The sequence below is a fragment of the Oncorhynchus keta genome, chromosome 18, assembly GCF_023373465.1.
Source record: "Oncorhynchus keta strain PuntledgeMale-10-30-2019 chromosome 18, Oket_V2, whole genome shotgun sequence".
Lineage (NCBI taxonomy): Eukaryota > Metazoa > Chordata > Actinopteri > Salmoniformes > Salmonidae > Oncorhynchus > Oncorhynchus keta.
Genome location: NC_068438.1, coordinates 45,690,851 through 45,713,388, shown reverse-complemented (window position 1 = coordinate 45,713,388; position 22,538 = coordinate 45,690,851). Strand labels below are relative to the sequence as shown.

Genomic DNA, 22,538 nt, shown 5'->3' with positions numbered 1-22,538 from the left:
CATACACTGAGGTTGGAGTCATTAAAACTAGTTTACATACACTGAGGTTGGAGTCATTAAAACTAGTTTACATACACTGAGGTTGGAGTCATTAAAACTAGTTTACATACACTGAGGTTGGAGTCATTAAAACTAGTTTACATACACTGAGGTTGGCGTCATTAAAACTAGTTTACATACACTGAGGTTGGAGTCATTAAAACTAGTTTACATACACTGAGGTTGGAGTCATTAAAACTAGTTTACATACACTGAGGTTGGAGTCATTAAAACTAGTTTACATACACTGAGGTTGGAGTCATTAAAACTAGTTTACATACACTGAGGTTGGAGTCATTAAAACTAGTTTACATACACTGAGGTTGGAGTCATTAAAACTAGTTTACATACACTGAGGTTGGAGTCATTAAAACTAGTTTACATACACTGAGGTTGGAGTCATTAAAACTAGTTAACATACACTGAGGTTGGAGTCATTAAAACTAGTTTACATACACTGAGGTTGAAGTCATTAAAACTAGTTTACATACACTGAGGTTGGAGTCATTAAAACTAGTTTACATACACTGAGGTTGGAGTCATTAAAACTAGTTAACATACACTGAGGTTGAAGTCATTAAAACTAGTTTACATACACTGAGGTTGGAGTCATTAAAACTAGTTTACATACACTGAGGTTGGAGTCATTAAAACTAGTTTACATACACTGAGGTTGGTGTCATTAAAACTAGTTTACATACACTGAGGTTGGAGTCATTAAAACTAGTTTACATACACTGAGGTTGGAGTCATTAAAACTAGTTTACATACACTGAGGTTGGAGTCATTAAAACTAGTTTACATACACTGAGGTTGGAGTCATTAAAACTAGTTAACATACACTGAGGTTGGAGTCATTAAAACTAGTTTACATACACTGAGGTTGGAGTCATTAAAACTAGTTAACATACACTGAGGTTGGAGTCATTAAAACTTGTTTTCCTACCACTCCACACAGTTCTTGTTAACAAAATATATTTTTGGCAAGTCGGTTAGGACATCTACTTTGTGCATGACACAAGTAATTTTTACAAAAAATGTTTCGACAGATTATTTCACTTATAATTCAGTGGGACAGAAGTTTACATACACTAAGTTGACTGTGCCTTTAAACAGCTTGTACAATTCCAGAAAACGATGTCATGGCTTTAGAAGCTTCTGATATGCTAATTGACATCATTTTAGTTAATTGGAGGTGTACCTGTGGATGTATTTCAAGGCCTACCTTCAAGCTCAGTGCCTCTTTGCTTGACATAATGGGAAAATCAAAAGAAATCAGCCCAAAAATGTTGACCTCCACAAGTCTGGTTCATCCTTGGGAGCAATTTCCAAATGCCTGTAGGTACCACATTCATCTGTAAAAACAATAGTACGCAAGTATAAACACTCTGTCCTCTGGTCTGATGAAACAAAAATAGAACTGTTTGGCCATAATGACCATCGTTATGTTTGGAGGAGAAGGGGGTATTCTTTGCAAGCCGTAGAACACCATCCCAACCATGAAGCACGGGGTGGAGGAGGGGCTGCAGGAGTGGCTGGTGCACTTCACAAAATAGATGGAATATATTGAAGCAACATCTCAAGACATCAGTTAGGAAGTTAAAGGTTGGTCAAAAATGGGTCTTCCAAATGGGTCTTCCAAATGGACAATGACCCCAAGCATACTTCCAAATGGGTCTTCCAAATGGACAATGACCCCAAGCATACTTCCAAATGGGTCTTCCAAATGGACAATGACCCCAAGCATACTTCCAAATGGGTCTTCCAAATGGACAATGACCCCAAGCATACTTCCAAATGGGTCTTCCAAATGGACAATGAACCCAAGCATACTTCCAAATGGGTCTTCCAAATGGACAATGACCCCAAGCATACTTCCAAATGGGTCTTCCAAATGGACAATGACCCCAAGCATACTTCCAAATGGGTCTTCCAAATGGACAATGACCCCAAGCATACTTCCAAATGGGTCTTCCAAATGGACAATGACCCCAAGCATACTTCCAAATGGGTCTTCCAAATGGACAATGACCCCAAGCATACTTCCAAATCTGTCTTCCAAATGGACAATGACCCCAAGCATACTTCCAAATCTGTCTTCCAAATGGACAATGACCCCAAGCATACTTCCAAATGGGTCTTCCAAATGGACAATGACCCCAAGCATACTTCCAAATGGGTCTTCCAAATGGACAATGACCCCAAGCATACTTCCAAATGGGTCTTCCACATGGACAATGACCCCAAGCATACTTCCAAATGGGTCTTCCAAATGGACAATGACCCCAAGCATACTTTCAAATTTGTGGCAAAATGGCTTAAGGACAACAAAGTCAAGGTATTGGGGTGGCCATCACAAAGCCCTGACCTCAATCCTATAGAAAATTTGTGGGCAGAAAATGGGTGAAAACATGACCCCAGCATACTTCCAAATGGCCTTCCAAACCTGACTCAGTTACACCAGCTCTGTCAGGAGGATATTGGCCAAAATTCACCCAAGTTATGGGTCTTCCAAATGGACTTGTGAAGGCCACCCAAAATTCCAAATGGGTCTTCCAAATGACCCAAGTAAAACAATTTAAGGCAATGCTACCCCAAATACTAATTGAGTTTATGTAAACTTCTGACCCACTGGGAATGTGATGAAATAAATAAAAGCTGAAATAAATCATACTCTACTATTCATCTGACATTTCACATTCTTAAAATAAAGTGGTGATCCTAACTGACCTAAGACAGGATTAAATGTCAGAAATTGTGAAAAACTGAGTTTAAATGTATTTGGATAAGGTGTATGTAAACTTCCGACTTCAACTGTACATATATGCATACATACATACATACATACATACATACATACATACATACATACATACATACATACATACATACATACATACATACATACATACATACATACATACATACATACATACATACATACATACATACATACATACATACATACATACATACATACATACATACACACATACACACATACACACATACACATAGTTATGAACATACATACATACATACATACATACATATATATATATATACATACATACATACATACATACATACATACATACATACATACATACATACATACATACATACATACATACATACATACATACATACATACATACATACATCAAACTGTGCTCTTTCACAAGTTCTGAACCAATATACATTTTACAGCTCTGGTTCTTACCAGTTGGTGTGGTACCCAGGTGCTGCTGGTTCTTACCAGTTGGTGTGGTAACCAGGTGCTGCTGGTTCTTACCAGTTGGTACCCAAGCCCTGAGCCCATGTGCTCTTTCTAAACAGATTTGTAACAGATCAACAGGTCCCATTGCTCAGTGCTACACTGCTGCCTTTTACAATAGAACCAGAATTTTTATTTACACCCCTTGGCCTCAAAATGCTGTTTGTTGGAGGTGTCTGGACCAACACTGCTGTGTGTTTATTGACAGACGGGCCTTTATGATGTGTCCAACAGTGCCTGTTGTTGATTAACATATGGTTTATCAACAGGCCACTGATACTCCAGAGGACCGTAACAACCCAGTTCTCCTCTACAACAACATGGAGCTGGGTGTTCTCAATGCTAACTTCAGCCTGGAGGTCGACACACAAGTAAGAGACTGTGTGTGGATGTGTGCGTGCTATGCGTGAGTTTTCTGCTCTGTTAACTATGTCTGATGATGAACCCCCTCCTCTCAGGTGTTTGACTGGAGTTACTTCACCAGGAAGATCATGGGGACGGTCGGCATCACTGTGCCTGACACGGAGAGTGTCATCAACTACGCACCTAACTACTTCAGACGACTCAACCCTGTTCTGGCCAAGTACACCAAGAGGTGAGCACATTGACTCAGCCTTGTCCTAGCCAATTACACTCAGGTGAGCACATTGACTCAGCCTTGTCCTAGCCAATTACACTGAGGTGAGCACATTGACTCAGCCTTGTCCTAGCCAATTACACTCAGGTGAGCACATTGACTCAGCCTTGTCCTAGCCAATTACACTGAGGTGAGAACGTTGAAAAAGACACAGTATTGTAAATTGATGATAAGCATCAGTTATTGAAACATTCTAGTCCAGTGCATTGTAGCTACTTGCTGGTGTAGTACATCCATGTTGTTGTTTCCAGAGACCTGCAGAATTACATGGTGTGGCGTTTTGTCATGAACATGGTGGTGGGTTTGAGCAGACCGTACAGAGACACCAGGAAAGCCTTCCGCAAGGTACAGACACGCCATCTCCTCCTTTTACTCTCCCCTCCCGCCTTTATCTCTATGCCGTCTTCTCTTCCTACATCTCACTATCTCTCTGTGTGTGTGATGTCATCAGTGTGAGCCATGCTGCGTTGTCCCCCTGCAGGCGTTGTACGGTACCACGTCGGAGGCGGCGGTGTGGCGGCAGTGTGCCATCTACGTCAACAACAATATGGACAACGCTGTTGGAAGGCTGTACGTAGAGGAGGCCTTCTCTGGGGAGAGCAAAGAACTGGTGAGGTTAACGAGGGGGTGTGTGTGTGTGTACCCCAGCCCTGTATGTTTTACGACACAGCAGCATTGGGGTAATGAATCTTTGTGTGTGTGTGTGTGCTGAACAGTGGATATTACTCATCTGTTCTGGTGCTGAGCTCCTCACACACTGCCCACTAATGCCTGGATCCCCTGTAACACCTGGAGACACTGCCCACTGTAACACCTGGAGCCACTGCCCACTGTAACACCTGGAGCCACTGTAACACCTGGAGCCACTGCCCACTGTAACACCTGGAGCCACTGCCCACTGTAACACCTGGAGCCACTGGCCACTGTAACACCTGGAGCCACTGTAACACCTGGAGCCACTGTAACACCTGAGCCACTGTAACACCTGAGCCACTGGCCACTGTAACACCTGGAGCCACTGGCCACTGTAACACCTGGAGCCACTGGCCACTGTAACACCTGGAGCCACTGCCACTGTAACACCTGGAGCCACTGGCCACTGTAACACCTGGAGCCACTGGCCACTGTAACACCTGGAGCCACTGTACTGTAACACCTGGAGCCACTGTCCACTGTAACACCTGGAGCCACTGTCACTGTAACACCTGGAGCCACTGTAACACCTGGAGCCACTGTAACACCTGGAGCCACTGGCCACTGTAACACCTGGAGCCACTGTAACACCTGGAGCCACTGTAACACCTGGAGCCACTGGCCACTGTAACACCTGGAGCCACTGTAGCACCTGTAACACTGGCCACTGTAACACCTGGAGCCACTGTAACACCTGGAGCCACTGGCCACTGTAACACCTGGAGCCACTGTAACACCTGGAGCCACTGTAACACCTGGAGCCACTGGCCACTGTAACACCTGGAGCCACTGTAACCTGGAGCCACTGTAACACCTGGAGCCACTGGCCACTGTAACACCTGGAGCCACTGTAACACCTGGAGCCACTGTAACACCTGGAGCCACTGTAACACCTGGAGCCACTAAGACCTGGAGCCCCTGTCCACTGTAACACCTGGAGCCACTGTAACACCTGGAGCCCCTGTCCACTGTAACACCTGGAGCCCCTGTCCACTGTAACACCTGGAGCCACTGCCCACTGTAACACCTGGAGCCCCTGTCCACTGTAACACCTGGAGCCACTAAGACCTGGAGCCCCTGTCCACTGTAACACCTGGAGCCCCTGTCCACTGTAACACCTGGAGCCCCTGTCCACTGTAACACCTGGAGCCACTGGCCACATGTGGCATGTCACATGAGTGTGTGTTTTAAATACCACCTGTGTGTGTATAGGTATCTGATTGCATGGCTGCCCTTTTTAAATGTGTGCCACACTGCCTATTTCCCCTCTTCTGTGTCTGAACTGTTCTGTATGTCCGAATGATTCGCTGTGTGTGTGTGTGTGTGTGTGTGTGTGTGTGTGTGTGTGTGTGTGTGTGTGTGTGTGTGTGTGTGTGTGTGTTTACATGCATAAGCCTGTTCTGATCAGCTGTTGGCTGACACAATAAGGTCTCATACCATTGAGTTTACTCTTAAACAAATCATAATCCAAACACTCATATTAGCAATCAAACGTTCAGTCAGCCCCCTCATACATACCCAGCTATTTTAAACTCACGATGACAACCATAACACTTCAATGCTCACTCTAAAGCATTTATTTCTCTAACATTCTGTAAGGAGACATCTATCACGTTCTGTTTCAGAGGAACCTGGTCTGAGATCCACTGGTGAAATTATCAGTACATGCTGATCTGTGTGTCTGTGTGTGTGTGTGTGTGTCTGTGTGTGTGTGTTAGATGGAAGAGATGATCTCTGTGATCCGCGAGGTGTTCATCAGTAACTTAGACCACCTAAGATGGATGGATGTCGAGACCAAGAAGGCTGCTGAGGAGAAGGTGAGACTCACCTGCCGATGATTTCCACCTGTTGACCTCGAGCGGATCTTTTCACCTGTCTCTGTATTACCTGTCTGTCTCTCTTCTACCTGTCTCTCTTCCACCTGTCTGTCTCTGTATTACCTGTCTGTCTCTGTATTACCTGTCTGTCTCTGTCTGTCTCTGTATTACCTGTCTGTCTCTGTATTACCTGTCTGTCTCTCTTCTACCTGTCTCTGTATTACCCGTCTGTCTCTCTTCTACTGTCTCTGTCTCTGTCTCTCTTCTATTCTCTGTATTACCTTCTGTCTCTGTATTACCTGTCTGTCTCTGTATTACCTGTCTGTCTCTGTATTACTCTGTCTCTCTTCTATGTCTCTGTATTACCTGTCTGTCTCTCTTTCTACCTGTCTCTGTATTACCTGTCTCTGTCTCTGTATTACCTGTCTGTCTCTGTATTACCTGTCTGTCTCTGTATTACCCGTCTGTCTCTGTATTACCTGTCTGTCTCTGTATTACCTGTCTGTCTCTGTATTACCCGTCTGTCTCTCTTCTTACCTGTCTCTGTATTACCCGGAGTGTCTCTGTATTACCTTACTCTTCTACCTGTCTCTGTATTACCTGTCTGTCTCTGTATTACCTGTCTGTCTCTGTATTACCTGTCTGTCTCTGTATTACTCTGTCTCTGTACCTGTCTGTCTCTGTATTACCCATCTGTCTCTGTATTACCCATCTGTCTCTGTATTACCTGTCTGTCTCTGTTCTATGTCTCTCTTCCACCTGTCTGTCTCTGTATTACCTGTCTGTCTCTGTATTACCTGTCTGTCTGTCTCTGTCTTACCTGTCTGTCTCTGTATTACCTGTCTGTCTCTGTATTACCCGTCTGTCTCTCTTCTACCTGTCTCTGTATTACCCGTCTGTCTCCTTCTACCTGTCTCTGTATTACCTGTAGGTCTCTGTCTCTGTATTACCCGTCTGTCTGTCTTCTACCTGTGTATTACTGTATTCCTCTTCTACCTGTCTCTGTCTGTCTCTGTATTACCTGTCTGTCTCTGTATTACCCGTCTGTCTCTCTTCTACCTGTCTCTGTATTACCCGTCTGTCTCTCTTCTACCTGTCTCTGTATTACCCGTCTGTCTCTCTTCTACCTGTCTCTGTATTACCTGTCTGTCTCTGTATTACCTGTCTCTGTATTACCCCGTCTGTCTCTGTATTACCTGTCTGTCTCTGTATTACCTGTCTGTCTACTCTCTGTATTACCCGTCTGTCTCTGTATTACCCGTCTGTCTCTGTATTACCTGTCTGTCTCTGTATTACCTGTCTGTCTCTGTATTACCTGTCTGTCTCTGTATTACCCGTCTGTCTCTGTATTACCCGTCTGTCTCTGTATTACCCGTCTGTCTCTCTTCTACATCTGTATTACCCGTCTGTCTCTGTATTGGAGTCTGTCTCTGTATTACCTGTCTGTCTCTCTTCTACCTGTCTCTGTATTACCTGTCTGTCTGTCTCTGTCTTGTATTACCTGTCTGTCTCTGTACCCGTCTGTCTCTGTATTACCCGTCTGTCTCTGTCTCTGTCTCTGTATTACCCATCTGTCTCTGTCCTGTCTGTCTCTCTTCTACCTGTCTCTGTACCCGTCTGTCTCTCTTCTACCTGTCTCTGTATTACCTGTCTGTCTCTGTCTGTCTGTCTGTATTACCTGTCTGTCTGTCTCTGTCTCTGTATTACCTGTCTGTCTCTGTATTACCCGTCTGTCTCTGTCTCCTGTCTGTCTCTGTATTACCTGTCTGTCTCTGTATTACCTGTCTGTCTCTGTCCTGTCTGTCTCTGTATTACCTGTCTGTCTCTGTATTACCTGCCTGTCTCTGTATTACCTGTCTCTGTATTACCCGTCTGTCTCTGTATTACCTGTCTGTCTCTGTATTACCTGTCTGTCTCTGTATTACTTGTCTGTCTCTGTATTACCACTGTCTGTCTCTGTATTACCCGTCTGTCTCTGTATTACCTGTCTGTCTCTGTCTGTCTGTCTCTGTATTACCTGTCTGTCTCTGTATTACCCGTCTGTCTCTGTATTACCTGTCTGTCTCTGTACCTGTCTGTCTCTGTATTACCTGTCTGTCTCTGTATTATCCTCTGTCTCTGTATTACCTGTCTGTCTCTGTATTACCTGTCTGTCTCTGTCCTGTCTGTCTTCTTCTACCTGTCTCTGTATTATGTCTCTCTTCTACCTGTCTCTGTATTACCTGTCTGTCTCTGTATTACCCGTCTGTCTCTCTCCTACCTGTCTCTGTATTACCTGTCTGTCTCTGTTCTACCTGTCTCTGTATTACCTGTCTGTCTCTCTCCTACCTGTCTCTGTATTACCTGTCTGTCTCTCTTCTACCTGTCTCTGTATTACCTGTCTCTCTGTATTACCTGTCTGTCTCTCTTCTACCTGTCTCTGTCTCTGTCTCTCTTCTACCTGTATCTGTATTACCTGTAGGTCTCTGTCTCTCTCTTCTACCTGTCTCTGTTACCTGTCTGTCTCTGTATTACCCGTCTGTCTCTCTCTACCTGTCTCTGTATATGTCTGTCTCTCTTCTACCTGTCTCTGTATTCTCTCTTCTACCTGTCTCTGTATTACTGTCTCTCTTCTACCTGTCTCTCTCCTACCTGTCTCTGTATTACCTGTCTGTCTCTCTTCTACCTGTCTCTGTATTACCCGTCTGTCTCTCTTCTACCTGTCTCTACCTTCTAGTCTCTCTTCTACCTGTCTCTGTATTACCTGTAGGTCTCTCTTCTACCTGTCTCTCTCCTACCTGTCTCTGTATTACCTGTCTGTCTCTCTTCTACCTGTCTCTGTATTACCCGTGTCTCTCTTCTACCTGTCTCTGTATTACCTCTGTCTCTCTTCTACCTGTCTCTGTATTACCCGTCTGTCTCTCTTCTACCTGTCTCTGTATTACCCGTCTGTCTCTCTTCTACCTGTCTCTGTATTACCCGTCTGTCTCTGTATTTTACTACCTGTCTGTCTCTGTATTACCTGTCTGTCTCTGTATTACTTCTGTCTCTCTACCTGTCTGTCTCTCTTCTGCCTGTCTGTCTCTGTATTACCTGTCTGTCTCTGTATTACCTGTCTGTCTCTGTATTACTGTCTATTACCTGTCTCTGTATTACCTGTCTGTCTCTGTATTACCTGTCTGTCTCTGTATTACCCGTCTGTCTCTGTATTACCTGTCTGTCTCTGTATTACCCGTCTGTCTCTGTATTACCTGTCTGTCTCTGTATTACCTGTCTGTCTCTGTATTACCTGTCTGTCTCTGTATTACCTGTCTGTCTCTCTTCTACCTGTCTCTGTATTACCTGTCTGTCTCTGTATTACCCGTCTGTCTCTGTATTACCCGTCTGTCTCTGTATTACCTGTCTGTCTCTGTATTACCTGTCTGTCTCTGTATTACCTGTCTGTCTCTGTATTACCCGTCTGTCTCTCTACTACCCGTCTGTCTCTGTATTACACCTCTCGTCTGTCTCTTCTACTCTGTGTCATTATCACCCTCAAACTCTCCAATCCTCTATAGGCACAAGCTATCCGAGAGCGGATTGGCTACTCCAACAACATCAAGAATGACACCTATCTGAATAACGAGTATAGAAATGTGAGTGTTGAAAGATCATAATGCATTTCATCAGTGGATGTGATACAGTGGACACAGGGTTCAAACTATCATATTTGCCATTGACAGCGATGTGTTTGTGTGTTGGTGTTAGTTGAGCTACAGTGCAGAGGAGTACTTTCAGAACATCCTTCAGAACCTGAACTACGTACAGAAGAAACGTCTGAGGAAGCTACGGGTCAAAGTCAACAAAGAAGAGTAAGATCCTCCCTTTCCAAAACCCATTGTCAGCACTGGCTAAAATAGCAGCCACGGCGCTAAGATTAGAGTAGTTATTAACTTCTGTTTGAAAATCCATGGAAGAGTTCATAATTAATGTGAAACATCTTCCCATCACCAGATGGGTAACGGGAGCAGCCATTGTCAATGCTTTCTACTCTTCAAGCAAAAACCAAATAGGTAACAGAGTCCTCTCTACCATCACCTCTACTGTCATCTCCCGTCACCTCTGTCATCTCCCGTCACCTCTGTCATCTCCCGTCACCTCTGTCATCTCCCGTCACCTCTGTCATCTCCCGTCACCTCTGCTGTCATCTCCCGTCACCTCTGCTGTCATCTCCCGTCACCTCTGTCATCTCCCGTCACCTCTACTGTCATCTCCCGTCACTCCCGTCACCTCTGTCATCTCCCGTCACCTCTGTCATCTCCCGTCACCTCTGTCATCTCCCGTCACCTCTGTCATCTCCCGTCACCTCTGTCATCTCCCGTCACCTCTGTCATCTCCCGTCACCTCTGTCATCTCCCGTCACCTCTGTCATCTCCCGTCACCTCTGTCATCTCCCGTCACCTCTGTCATCTCCCGTCACCTCTGTCATCTCCCGTCATCTCCCGTCACCTCTGTCATCTCCCGTCACCTCTGTCATCTCCCGTCACCTCTGTCATCTGTCATCTCTGACATCTCCCGTCACCTCTGTCATCTCCCGTCACCTCTGTCATCTCCCGTCATCTGTCATCTCCGTCACCTCTACTGTCATCTCCCGTCACCTCTGACATCTCCGTCATCTCCCGTCACCTCTGTCATCTCCCGTCACCTCTGTCATCTCCCGTCACCTCTGTCATCTCCGTCACCTCTGTCATCTGTCATCTCTGTCATCTCCGTCACCTCTGTCATCTCCCGTCACCTCTGTCATCCTGTCATCTCCTCGTCACCCTCTGTCATCTCCCAACCTCTGTCATCTCCCGTCACCTCTACTGTCATCTATTGTCATCTCCTGTCACTCCCGTCACCTCTGTCATCTCCCGTCACACTCTGTCATCTCCCGTCACCTCTGTCATCTCCCGTCACCTCTACTGTCATCTCCCGTCACCTCTGACTCTCCCGTCATCTCCCGTCACCTCTCATCTCCGTCACCTCTGACATCTCCCGTCATCTGTCATCTCCCGTCACCTCTGTCACTGTCATCTCCTCCGTCACCTCTACTGTCATCTCCCGTCACCTTGACATCTCCCAAGTCATCTCCCGTCACCTCTCACTCCGTCACCTCTCATCTCCCGTCACCTCTGTCATCTCCTTTACTGTCATCTCCGTCACCTCTGTCATCTGTCATCTCTGTCATCTCCCGTCACCTCTGTCATCTCCGTCACCTCTACTGTCATCTCCGTCACCTCTGTCATCTCCCGTCACCTCTGTCATCTCCCGTCACAGCTCTACTGTCATCTCCCGTCACCTCTGTCATCTCCCGTCACCTCATCATCCCCGTCACCCATTCACCTCTTTCATCTCCGTCACCTCTGTCATCTCCCGTCACAAAAATCTCTGTCATCTCCCACCTCTGTCATCTCCATCTCTGTCATCTCCCCGTCACCTGGTACTGTCATCTCCCGTCACCTCTGACATCTCCCGTCATCTCCCGTCACCTCTCATCTCCCGTCATCTGTCATCTCCGTCACTCCCTGTCATCTCCAAATGTCACCTCTGTCATCTCCCGTACTCTGTCATCTCCCGTCACCTCTGTCATCCCGTCATCTCCTGTCACCTCTGTCATCCCGTCATCTCCCCAAGTCACTCTGTCATCTCCCGTCATCTGTCATCTCCGTCACCTCTGTCATCTCCCGTCACCTCTACTGTCATCTCCCGTCACCTCTGTCATCTCCAAAATGGACAATCACCTCTACTGTCATCTCCCGTCACCTCTACTGTCATCTCCCCGTCACCTCTGTCATCTGTCATCTCTGTCATCTCCGTCACCTCTGTCATCTCCCGTCACCTCTGTCATCTCCCGTCTTCCAAATCTGTCACCTCTGTCATCTCCGTCACAAATGGACTGACCCCAAGCATACTTCATCTCCGTCACTCTGTCATCTCCCAAACCTCTCTGTCATCTCCCGTCATCTCTGTCATCTCCCAATGTCACTCTGTCATCTCCCACCTCGTCATCTCTGTCATCTCCCCGTCACCTCTGTCATCTCCCATCACCTCTACTGTCATCTCCCGTCACCTCTGTCATCTCCCGTCACCTCTGTCATCTCCTCACCTCTACTGTCATCTCCCGTCACCTCTACTGTCATCTCCCCGTCACAATCTGCTGTCATCTCCAAATCACTCTACTGTCATCTCCCGTCACCTCTGTCATCTCCCGTCACAATCTGTCATCTCCCCACTGTCACCTCTGTCATCTCCCATCACCTCTGTCATCTCCGTCACCTCTGTCATCTCCCCTAACTGTCACCTCTCTGTCATCTCCCGTCATCTCTACTGTCATCTCCCGTCATCTCTGTCATCTCCCGTCACCTCTGTCATCTCCCTGTCACCTCTGTCATCTCCCGTCACCTCTGTCATCTGTCATCTCTGTCATCTCCCGTCACCTCTGTCATCTCCCGTCACCTCTGTGTCATCCCGTCATCCCTCACATCTCCCGTCACTCTGTCATCTCCCCCTCACTCCCGTCACCTCTGTCATCTCCCGTCACCTCTACTGTCATCTCCTCACCTCTGACATCTCCAGTCATCTCCGTCATCCCTCTCCCTCCTTCACCTGTCATCTCCCATCATCTCTGTCATCTCCCTCACTCTGTCATCTGTCATCTGTCATCTCCCGTCACCTCTGTCATCTCCCGTCACCTCTGTCATCCCGTCATCTCCGTCACCTCTGTCATCTCCCGTCACCTCTGTCATCTCCCGTCACCTCTGTCATCTCCCGTCACCTCTGTCATCTCCCGTCATCTGTCATCTCCCGTCACCTCTGTCATCTCCCGTCACTCTACTGTCATCTCCCGTCACCTACTGTCATCTCCCGTCACTCTCTACTGTCATCTCCCGTCACCTCTGTCATCTCCGTCACCTCTGTCATCTCCCGTCACCTCATCATCTCCCCTCACCTCTGTCATCTCCCGTCACCTCTCTGTCATCTCCGTCACCTCTGTCATCTCCATCACCTCTACTGTCATCTCCTGTCACCTCTACTGTCATCTCCCAGTCATCTCCCGTCAATCTCTGTGTCTCCGTCACCTCTGTCATCTCCGTAAATCTGTCACTCTCTCTGTCATCTCCCATCACCTCTACTGTCATCTCCGTCACCTCTGTCAGAATTCATCTGTCATCTCCGTCACCTCTACTGTCATCTCCGTCAGGAAAGCCTTCCTCTACTGTCATCTCCGTCACCTCTACTGTCATCTCCCGTCACCTCTCTGTCATCTCCCGTCACTCTGTCATCTCCCCTCTGTCATCTCCCGTCACACCTCTGTCATCTCCATCACTCTGCTGTCATCTCCGTCACCTCTGTCATCTCCGTCACTCTGTCATCTCCCGTCACCTCTACTGTCATCTCCCGTCACTCTTCTGTCATCTCCCGTCACCTCTGTCATCTCCCGTCACCTCTGTCATCTCCGTCACCTCTGTCATCTCCCGTCACCTCTGTCATCTGTCATCTCTGTCATCTCCCGTCACCTCTGTCATCTCCCGTCCCTCTGTCATCCCGTCATCCCCGTCACCTCTGTCATCTCCCGTCACCTCTGTCATCTCCCTGTCACCTCTGTCATCATCCCCACTCACCTCTGTCATCTCCACGTCACCTCTATTGTCATGTCCCTGTCTCCGTCACCTCTGTCATCTCCCGTCACCTCTGTCATCTCCCCACTGTCACCTCTGTCATCTCCCGTCACCTCTGTCATCTCCCTCACCCACTGTCATCTCCGTCACCTCTGTCATCTCCCGTCACCTCTGACATCTCCGTCATCTCCACTGTCACCTCATCTCCCGTCACTCTGTCATCTCCCGTCACCTCTGTCATCTGTCATCTCTGTCATCTCCCGTCACCTCTGTCATCTCCCGTCACCTCTGTCATCCCGTCATCTCCGTCACCTCTGTCATCCCGTCATCTCCCGTCACCTCTGTCATCTCCGTCACCTCTGTCATCTCCGTCCCTCTCATCTCCGTCACCTCTGTCATCTCCCGTCACCTCTACTGTCATCTCCTCCACCTCTACTGTCATCTCCTGAGTCACTCCACTGTCATCTCCCTCACCTCTGCTGTCATCTCCGTCACCTCTACTGTCATCCCCGTCACTCTGTCATCTCCGGTACCTCTGTCATCTCCGTCCCTCTGTCATCTCCCGTCACCTCTGTCATCTCCCGTCACCTCTACTGTCATCTCCCCGTCCCTCTGTCATCTCCGTCACCTCTACTGTCATCTCCGTCACCTCTACTGTCATCTCCCGTCACCTCTGTCATCTCCGTCACCTCTGTCATCTCCCGTCACCTCTGTCATCTCCCGTCACCTCTGCTGTCTCTCCCATCACCTCTGTCATCTCCCGTCACCTCTGTCATCTCCCGTCACTCTGTGTCATCTCCGTCACCTCTACTGTCATCTCCCATCACCTCTGTCACTCCGTCACACTCCTGTGTGTCTCCGTCACCTCTGTCCCCGTCACTGTCATCTCCCGTCCTCTACTGTCATCTCCAGTCACCTCTGTCACCTGTCTCATCACCTCTACTGTCTCCTCACTGTCATCTCCCGTCACCTCTATTGTCATCTCCCGTCACCTCTGTCATCTCCCGTCATCTCCTCATCTCTGTCATCTCCTTCATCTCTGTCTCTCCGCACTTTATACTGTCATCTCCTCCTCTGTGATCTCCCGTCACTCACTGTCATCTCCCATCACTCTACTGTCATCTCCCGTCACCTCTACTGTCATCTCCCGTCACCTCTGTCATCTCCCGTCTGTCATCTCCCGTCACCTCTGTCATCTCCCGTCACCTCTACTGTCATCTCCGTCACCTCTACTGTCATCTCCACGTCACCTCTACTGTCATCTCCCGTCACCTCTCTGTCATCTCCCGTCACCTCTGTCATCTCCCGTCCTCTGTCATCTCCCGTCATCTCTGTCCTGTCTCTCGCCTGTCATCTCTACTGTCATCTCCCGTCACCTCTGTCATCTCCGTCGTCATCTCTGTCATCTCCCGTCACCTCTGTCATCTCCTGTCACCTCTGTCATCTCCCTTCACCTCTGTCATCTCCCGTCACCTCTGTCATCTCCCCTCATCTCTGTTACCCGTCTCTTCACCTCTGTCATCTCCTTCACCTCTGCTGTCATCTCCCGTCACCTCTACTGTCATCTCCCGTCACCTCTGTCATCTCCCTTCACCTCTGTCATCTCCCTTTCCCTCTGTCATCCTCTCTCTGTCATCTCCTCCTGTCTCCTTCACCTCTGTCATCTCCTTCACCTCTGTCATCTCCCGTCACCTCTGTCTGTCTCCGTCCTCTGTCATCTATCTCCCGTCATCTCTGTCATCTCCTTCACCTCTGTCATCTCCCATCACCTCTGTCATCTCCGTCACTCTGTCATCTCCCGTCACCTCTGTCATCTCCCGTCACCTCTACTGTCATCTCCCGTCACTCTACTGTCATCTCCCGTCACCTCTACTGTCATCTCCCGTCACCTCTACTGTCATCTCCCGTCACCTCTGTCATCTCTGTATTCATCTCTGTCATCTCCCATCACCTCTGTCATCTCCGTCACCTCTGTCATCTCCCGTCACCTCTACTGTCATCTCCCGTCCTCTCTCTGTCATCTCCGTCTCTATTACTGTCATCTCCCCGTCACCTCTACTGTCATCTCCCCGTCACCTCTACTGTCATCTCCCGTCATCTCTGTCATCTCCTTCACCTCTGTCATCTCCCTTCACCTCTGTCATCTCCCTTCACCTCTGTCATCTCCCGTCACCTCTGTCTCTCCTTCACCTCTGTCATCTCCCTTCACCTCTCTGTCATCTCCGTCACTCTCTACTGTCATCTCCGTCACCTCTCTGTCATCTCCCGTCATCTACTGTCATCTCCGTCACCTCTACTGTCATCTCCCGTCACCTCTACTGTCATCTCCCGTCACCTCTGTCCTGTCTCCCGTCACCTCTGTCATCTCCGTCACCTCTGTCATCTCCCGTCACCTCTGTCATCTCCCGTCACTGTCTGTCATCTCCTCTACCTCTGTCATCTCCGTCATCTCTGTCATCTCCGTCACCTCTGTCATCTCCCGTCACTCTGTCATCTCCAGTCATCTCCCGTCACCTCTGTCATCTCCCGTCACCTCTGTCATCTCCGTCGTCATCTCCCGTCACCTCTGTCATCTCCGTCATCTCCGTCACCTCTCTGTCATCTCCGTCCTGTCTGTCTTCTCCTTCACCTCTCTGTCATCTCCGTCACCTCTCTGTCTCTCCCGTCGCCTCTACTGTCATCTCCGTCGCCTCTACTGTCATCTCCCGTCACCTCTACTGTCTCTCCGCCTCCTCCCGTCACCTCTACCGTCTCCTCCCGTCATGTCTCCTCCCATCACTTCTGTCACATCTTGTCCTCCCGTCATCTCCTCTCCTCCAGTCACCTCTGTCTCCTCTATCTCTTCCAGAAGAAACGCCTCTCTGTCATCTCCCTTCCCGTCCACCTCTACTGTCATCTCCCGTCACCTCTACTGTCTCCTCATCTCCTGTCACCATGGAAGAGTCTACTGTCATCTCCCATCACCTCTGTCATCTCCTGTCACCTCTGTCATCTCCCCGTCTGCTCATCTCCTCATCTCCTCCGTCCACTCTACTGTCATCCTCCCATCACTTCTGTCACATCACCTCTACTGTCTCCTCTCTGTCATCTCCCCGTCACCTACTGTCATCTCCCGTCGTCTCTCTGTCATCTCCCGTCCCGTCATCTCCTCTCTACTGTCATCTCCCCGTCACCTCTACTGTCATCTCCCCGTCGCCTCTACTGTCATCTCCCGTCGCCTCTGTCATGTCTTGTCCCTCTGTCATCTCCCGTCACCTGTCATCTCCCGTCCTCCGTCACTTCTGTCATCTCCCGTCACCTCTGTCATCTCCCGTCACCTCTGTCATCTCCCGTCACCTTTGTCATCTCCGTCACTTCTGTCATCTCCGTCACCTCTGTCATCTCCGTCACCTCTGTCATCTCCCATCACCTCTGTCATCTCCGTCACCTCTGTCATCTCCCGTCACTCTACTGTCATCTCCCGTCATCTGTCATCTCCGTCATCTCTGTCGTCTCCCGTCCCTCTGTCATCTCCCGTCACCTCTGTCATCTCCCGTCACCTCTACTGTCATCTCCTGTCACCTCTACTGTCATCTCCCTTCACATCATCTCCGTACTGTCATCTCCCGTCACCTCTGTCATCTCCCGTCACCTCTGTCATCTCCCGTCACTGTCATCTCCCGTCACCTCTACTGTCATCTCCGTCACACTCTCTGTCATCTCCTGTCACCTCTGTCATCTCCCGTCACCTCTACTGTCATCTCCCATCACCTATGTCTCCCGTCCTCTGTCATCTCCCGTCATCTCCTCTGTCATCTCCCGTCACTCTACTGTCATCTCCCGTCACCTCTACTGTCATCTCCCGTCACCTCTACTGTCATCTCCCGTCACCTCTACTGTCATCTCCCGTCACCTCTGTCATCTCCCGTCACCTCTACTGTCATCTCCTGTCATCTCCCGTCACCTCTGTCATCTCCCGTCACCTCTGTCATCTCCGTCACCTCTGTCATCTCCCATCACCTCTGTCATCTCCCGTCACCTCTCTCATCTCACGTCTTCTGTCATCTCCCGTCATCTGTCATCTCCCGTCACCTCTGTCATCTCCCATCACTCTACTGTCATCTCCGTCACCTCTGTCATCTCCCGTCACCTCTGTCATCTCCCGTCACCTCTACTGTCATCTCCCGTCACCTCTGTCATCTCCTCACCTCTGTCATCTCCGTCACCTCTGTCATCTGTACCTCTGTCATCTCCCGTCACCTCTGTCATCTCCGTCACCTCTGTCATCCCGTCATCTCCCGTCACCTCTGTCTCTCCCGTCACCTCTGTCATCTCCCGTCACCTCTACTGTCATCTCCCGTCACCTCTGTCATCTCCGTCACCTCTACTGTCATCTCCCGTCACCTCTGTCATCTCCCGTCACCTCTCTGTCATCTCCGTCACCTCTGTCATCTCCGTCACCTCTGTCATCTCCGTCACCTCTGTCATCTCCATCATCCCTGTCATCTCCCGTCTGTCATCTCCCGTCACCTCTACTGTCCTTCTGTGGCTCGTTGGTAGAGCATGGCGCTTGTAACGCCAGGTTAGTGGGTTCGATCTCCCGTCAATATATGCCTCATGACTGTAAGTCTTTGGATAAAAGCGTCAGCTAAATGGCATATATTATTATTATTATTATATATTACTGTCATCTCCCGTTACCTCTACTGTCATCTCCCGTTCTGTCATCTCCGTCACCTCTGTCATCTCCCGTCACCTCTGCTGTCATCTACCATCACTCTACTGTCATCTCCCGTCACCTCTGTCATCTCCCGTCACTCTACTGTCATCTCCCTGTCACTCTACTGTCATCTCCTGCGTCACCCCTCTACTGTCATCTCCCGTCACCTCTGTCATCTCCCGTCACCTCTGTCATCTCCGTCACCTCTGTCATCTCCCGTCACCTCTGCTGTCATCTACTGTCATCACCTCTACTGTGTCATCTCCCGTCACCTCTGTCATCTCCCGTCACCTCTACTGTCATCATCTGTCACTGTCGTCTCCCATCACCTCTGTCATCTCCCGTCACCTCTGTCATCTCCGTCATCTCCTGTCACCTCTGTCGTCTCCCGTCCCTCTGTCATCTCCCGTCACCTCTGTCATCTCCGTCACCTCTGTCATCTCCCGTCACCTCTGTCATCTCCCTTCACCTCTGTCATCTCCCGTCACTCTACTGTCATCTCCCGTCACCTCTACTGTCATCTCCCGTCACCTCTACTGTCATCTCCCGTCACCTCTGTCATCTCCCGTCACCTCTGTCATCTCCCGTCACCTCTGTCATCTCCCGTCACCTCTGTCATCTCCCGTCACCTCTGTCATCTCCCGTCACCTCTATCTGTCATCTCCTTCGCCTCTGTCTGCTCTCCCTCTCGTCTATCATCTCCGTCGCCTCTGTCATCTCCCGTCGCCTCTACTGTCATCTCCCGTCGCCTCTACTGTCATCTCCCGTCACCTCTACTGTCTCTTCCCGCCTCCTCCCGTCACCTCTACCGTCTCCTCCCGTCGCCTCTACTGTCTCCTCCCATCACTTCTGTCACATCACCTCTACCGTCTCCTCCCGTCACCTCTACCGTCTCCTCCCGTCACCTCTACCGTCTCCTCCCGTCTCCTCTACCGTCTCTTCCCGTCGCCTCTACTGTCTCCTCTACTGTCTCCTCCCGTCGCCTCTACTGTCTCCTCCCATCACTTCTGTCACATCACCTCTACTGTCATCCGTAACCTCTACCGTCTCCTCCTGTCATCTCCTCTCCTCCCGTCGCCTCTGTCTATCTACTGTCTCCTCCCGTCTCTACTGTCTCCTCCCATGACTGTCACATCACCTCTACTGTCTCCTCTACTGTCATCTCTCCTCTACCGTCTCCCGTCGCTCTACCGTCATCTCCTGTCGCCTCTGTCATCTCCGTCACCTCTGTCATCTCCCGTCACCTCTGTCATCTCCGTCACCTCTGTCATCTCCCGTCGCCTCTACCGTCATCTCCCGTCGCCTCTACCGTCATCTCCCGTCGCCTCTACCGTCATCTCCCGTCGCCTCTACCGTCATCTCCCGTCGCCTCTACCGTCATCTCCCGTCACCTCTACCGTCATCTCCCGTCGCCTCTACCGTCATCTCCCGTCGCCTCTGTCATCTCCCGTCGCCTCTGTCATCTCCCGTCACCTCTGTCATCTCCCGTCACCTCTGTCATCTCCCGTCACCTCTGTCATCTCCCGTCACCTCTGTCATCTCCCCGTCACTCTGTCATCTCCGTCACCTGCTGTCATCTACCATCACCTCTGTCATCTCCCGTCACCTCTGTCATCTCCGTCACCTCTACTGTCATCTCCCGTCACCTCTGCTGTCATCTCCCATCATCTCTGTCATCTCCGTCACCTCTGTCATCTCCCGTCATCTCCTCACGCTCTGTCGTCTCCCGTCACCTCTGTCATCTCCTCACCTCTGTCATCTCCCGTCACCTCTGTCATCTCCCGTCACCTCTGTCATCTCCCTTCACCTCTGTCATCTCCGTCACCTCTACTGTCATCTCCGTCACCTCTACTGTCATCTCCCGTCACCTCTACTGTCATCTCCCGTCACCTCTGTCATCTCCCATCACCTACTGTCATCTCCCTCACCTCTGTCATCTCCGCATCTCTGTCATCTCCCATCGCCTCTGTCATCTCCGTCACCTCTGTCATCTCTTCCATCTCTACTGTCATCTCCCACGCCTCTATCTGTCATCTCTCTGCTGTCATCTCCCTTCACCTCTGCTGTCATCTCCACCTCTTCTTGTCATCTCCGTCACCTGCTGTCTCTTCCCGCCTCCTCCGTCCTCTGTCGTCTCCTCACGTCGCCTCTACTGTCTCCTCCCATCCTTCTGTCACATCACCTCTACTGTCTCCTCCCGTCACCTCTACCTCTCCTCCCGTCACCTCTACCGTCTCCTCCCGTCTCCTCTACCGCTCTTCCCCCGTCACCTCTACTGTCTCCTCTACTGTCTCATCCCGTCGCCTCTACTGTCTCTCCCATCACTTCTGTCACATCACCTCTACTGTCATCTCCCCGTCTCCTCCTGTCTCCTCTACCGTCTCCTCACGCCTCTACTGTCTCCTCTACTGTCTCTCCCCGTCGCCTACTGTCTCTCTCCCCTACTGTCACTCTCAAATCACCTCTACTGTCTCTTCATCTCTGTCTCTCCGTCACCGTCTCTCCGTCGCTATCTACCGTCATCTCCCGTCACCTCTACTGTCATCTCTCGTCACCTCTGTCATCTCCGTCGTCGCCTCTACCGTCATCTCCGTCGCCTCTGTCATCTCCTCCCGTCACCTCTACTGTCATCTCCCACCTTCTGTCTCTCCCGTCACCTCTGTCATCTCCCTCCGGTCACTCTACTGTCTCTCCCGTCACCTCTACTGTCACTCCGTCACTCTACCGTCATCTCCTCCCTCTATCATCTCCCGTACTGTCCGTCATCTCCCGTCACCTCTATCTCCCGTCACATCATCTCCCGTCGCCTCTGTCATCTCCCGTCGCCTCTGTCATCTCCCGTCGCCTCTGTCATCTCCCGTCATCTCTGTCATCTCCCGTCGCCTCTACTGTCTCCTCCCGTCGCCTCTACTCTCTCCTCCCATCACTTCTGTCACATCACCTCTACTGTCTCCTCTACTGTCATCTCCCATCGCCTCTACCGTCTCCTCCCGTCACCTCTACCGTCATCTCCCGTCGCCTCTACCGTCATCTCCCGTCGCCTCTACCGTCATCTCCCGTCGCCTCTACCGTCATCTCCCATCGCCTCTACTGTCTCCTCCTGTCACCTCTACCGTCATCTCTGTCATCTCCCGTCGCTTCTGTCATCTATCACCTCTACTGTCATCTCCATCACCTCTGTCATCTCCCGTCTCCCATCATCTCCTCCCATCTGTCACATCACCTCTACTGTCTCCTCTCCTCCTCCCCCGTCTCTACTGTCTCCTCCCATCCTCATCACCTCTACCGTCATCTCCCGTCACCTCTAGGTCATCTCCCGTCACCTCTACCGTCATCTCCGTTCTCTGTCATCTCCCCATAATCGCCTCTGTCATCTCCCGTCACCTCTGTCATCTCCCATCACCTCTGTCATCTCCCCGTCGCCTACTGTCATCTCCACATCACCTCTACCGTCATCTCCCGTCGCCTCTACCGTCATCTCCGTCACCTCTGTCATCTCCCGTCGCCTCTGTCATCTCCGTCATACTGTCATCTCCGTCACCCTCTACTGTCTCCTCCCGTCGCACTCTCCTCCCATCACTTCTGTCACATCGCCTCTACTGTCTCCTCTAGTCATCTCCCATCGCCTCCGCTCCGTCTCCTCCCCTGTCACAAGTCATCTCCCGTCGCCTCTACCGTCATCTCCCGTCGCCTCTACCGTCTCTCCCGTCGGTCTACCGTCATCTCCCATCGCCTCTACCGTCATCTCCCATCGCCT

The 22,538-nt window shown here is 50.0% G+C and overlaps 1 protein-coding gene and 1 long non-coding RNA gene across 10 annotated transcripts in view; one reads left to right on the top strand and one right to left on the bottom strand.

Annotated features, from left to right (window-relative positions):
• Nucleotides 1-22,538, top strand: part of LOC118396904 (neprilysin-like) — a 90,742-nt gene that overhangs the window by 56,678 nt on the left and 11,526 nt on the right. For all 4 annotated transcript variants that reach the window (XM_052468538.1, XM_052468537.1, XM_052468535.1 and 1 more), the window contains 8 exons: nt 3,586-3,687; nt 3,775-3,911; nt 4,205-4,298; nt 4,435-4,563; nt 6,365-6,463; nt 10,000-10,077; nt 10,190-10,293; nt 10,436-10,494. In XM_052468538.1, coding sequence (XP_052324498.1) covers nt 3,586-3,687; nt 3,775-3,911; nt 4,205-4,298; nt 4,435-4,563; nt 6,365-6,463; nt 10,000-10,077; nt 10,190-10,293; nt 10,436-10,494 — 802 coding nt within the window. The remainder of the gene's footprint in view (nt 1-3,585; nt 3,688-3,774; nt 3,912-4,204; nt 4,299-4,434; nt 4,564-6,364; nt 6,464-9,999; nt 10,078-10,189; nt 10,294-10,435; nt 10,495-22,538) is intronic.
• On the bottom strand, nt 4,792-5,507 carry LOC127908841 (uncharacterized). 6 transcript variants are annotated; one of them, XR_008068641.1, is made up of 4 exons: nt 5,461-5,507; nt 5,159-5,280; nt 5,037-5,086; nt 4,792-4,835 (listed from the first exon to the last, which is right to left on the bottom strand). It is a non-coding gene; the product is annotated as an uncharacterized LOC127908841 (long non-coding RNA). The 6 variants fall into 6 exon arrangements; XR_008068637.1 differs by having other exon boundaries at nt 5,220-5,280; nt 5,461-5,491; XR_008068639.1 differs by having other exon boundaries at nt 5,159-5,219; nt 5,461-5,491.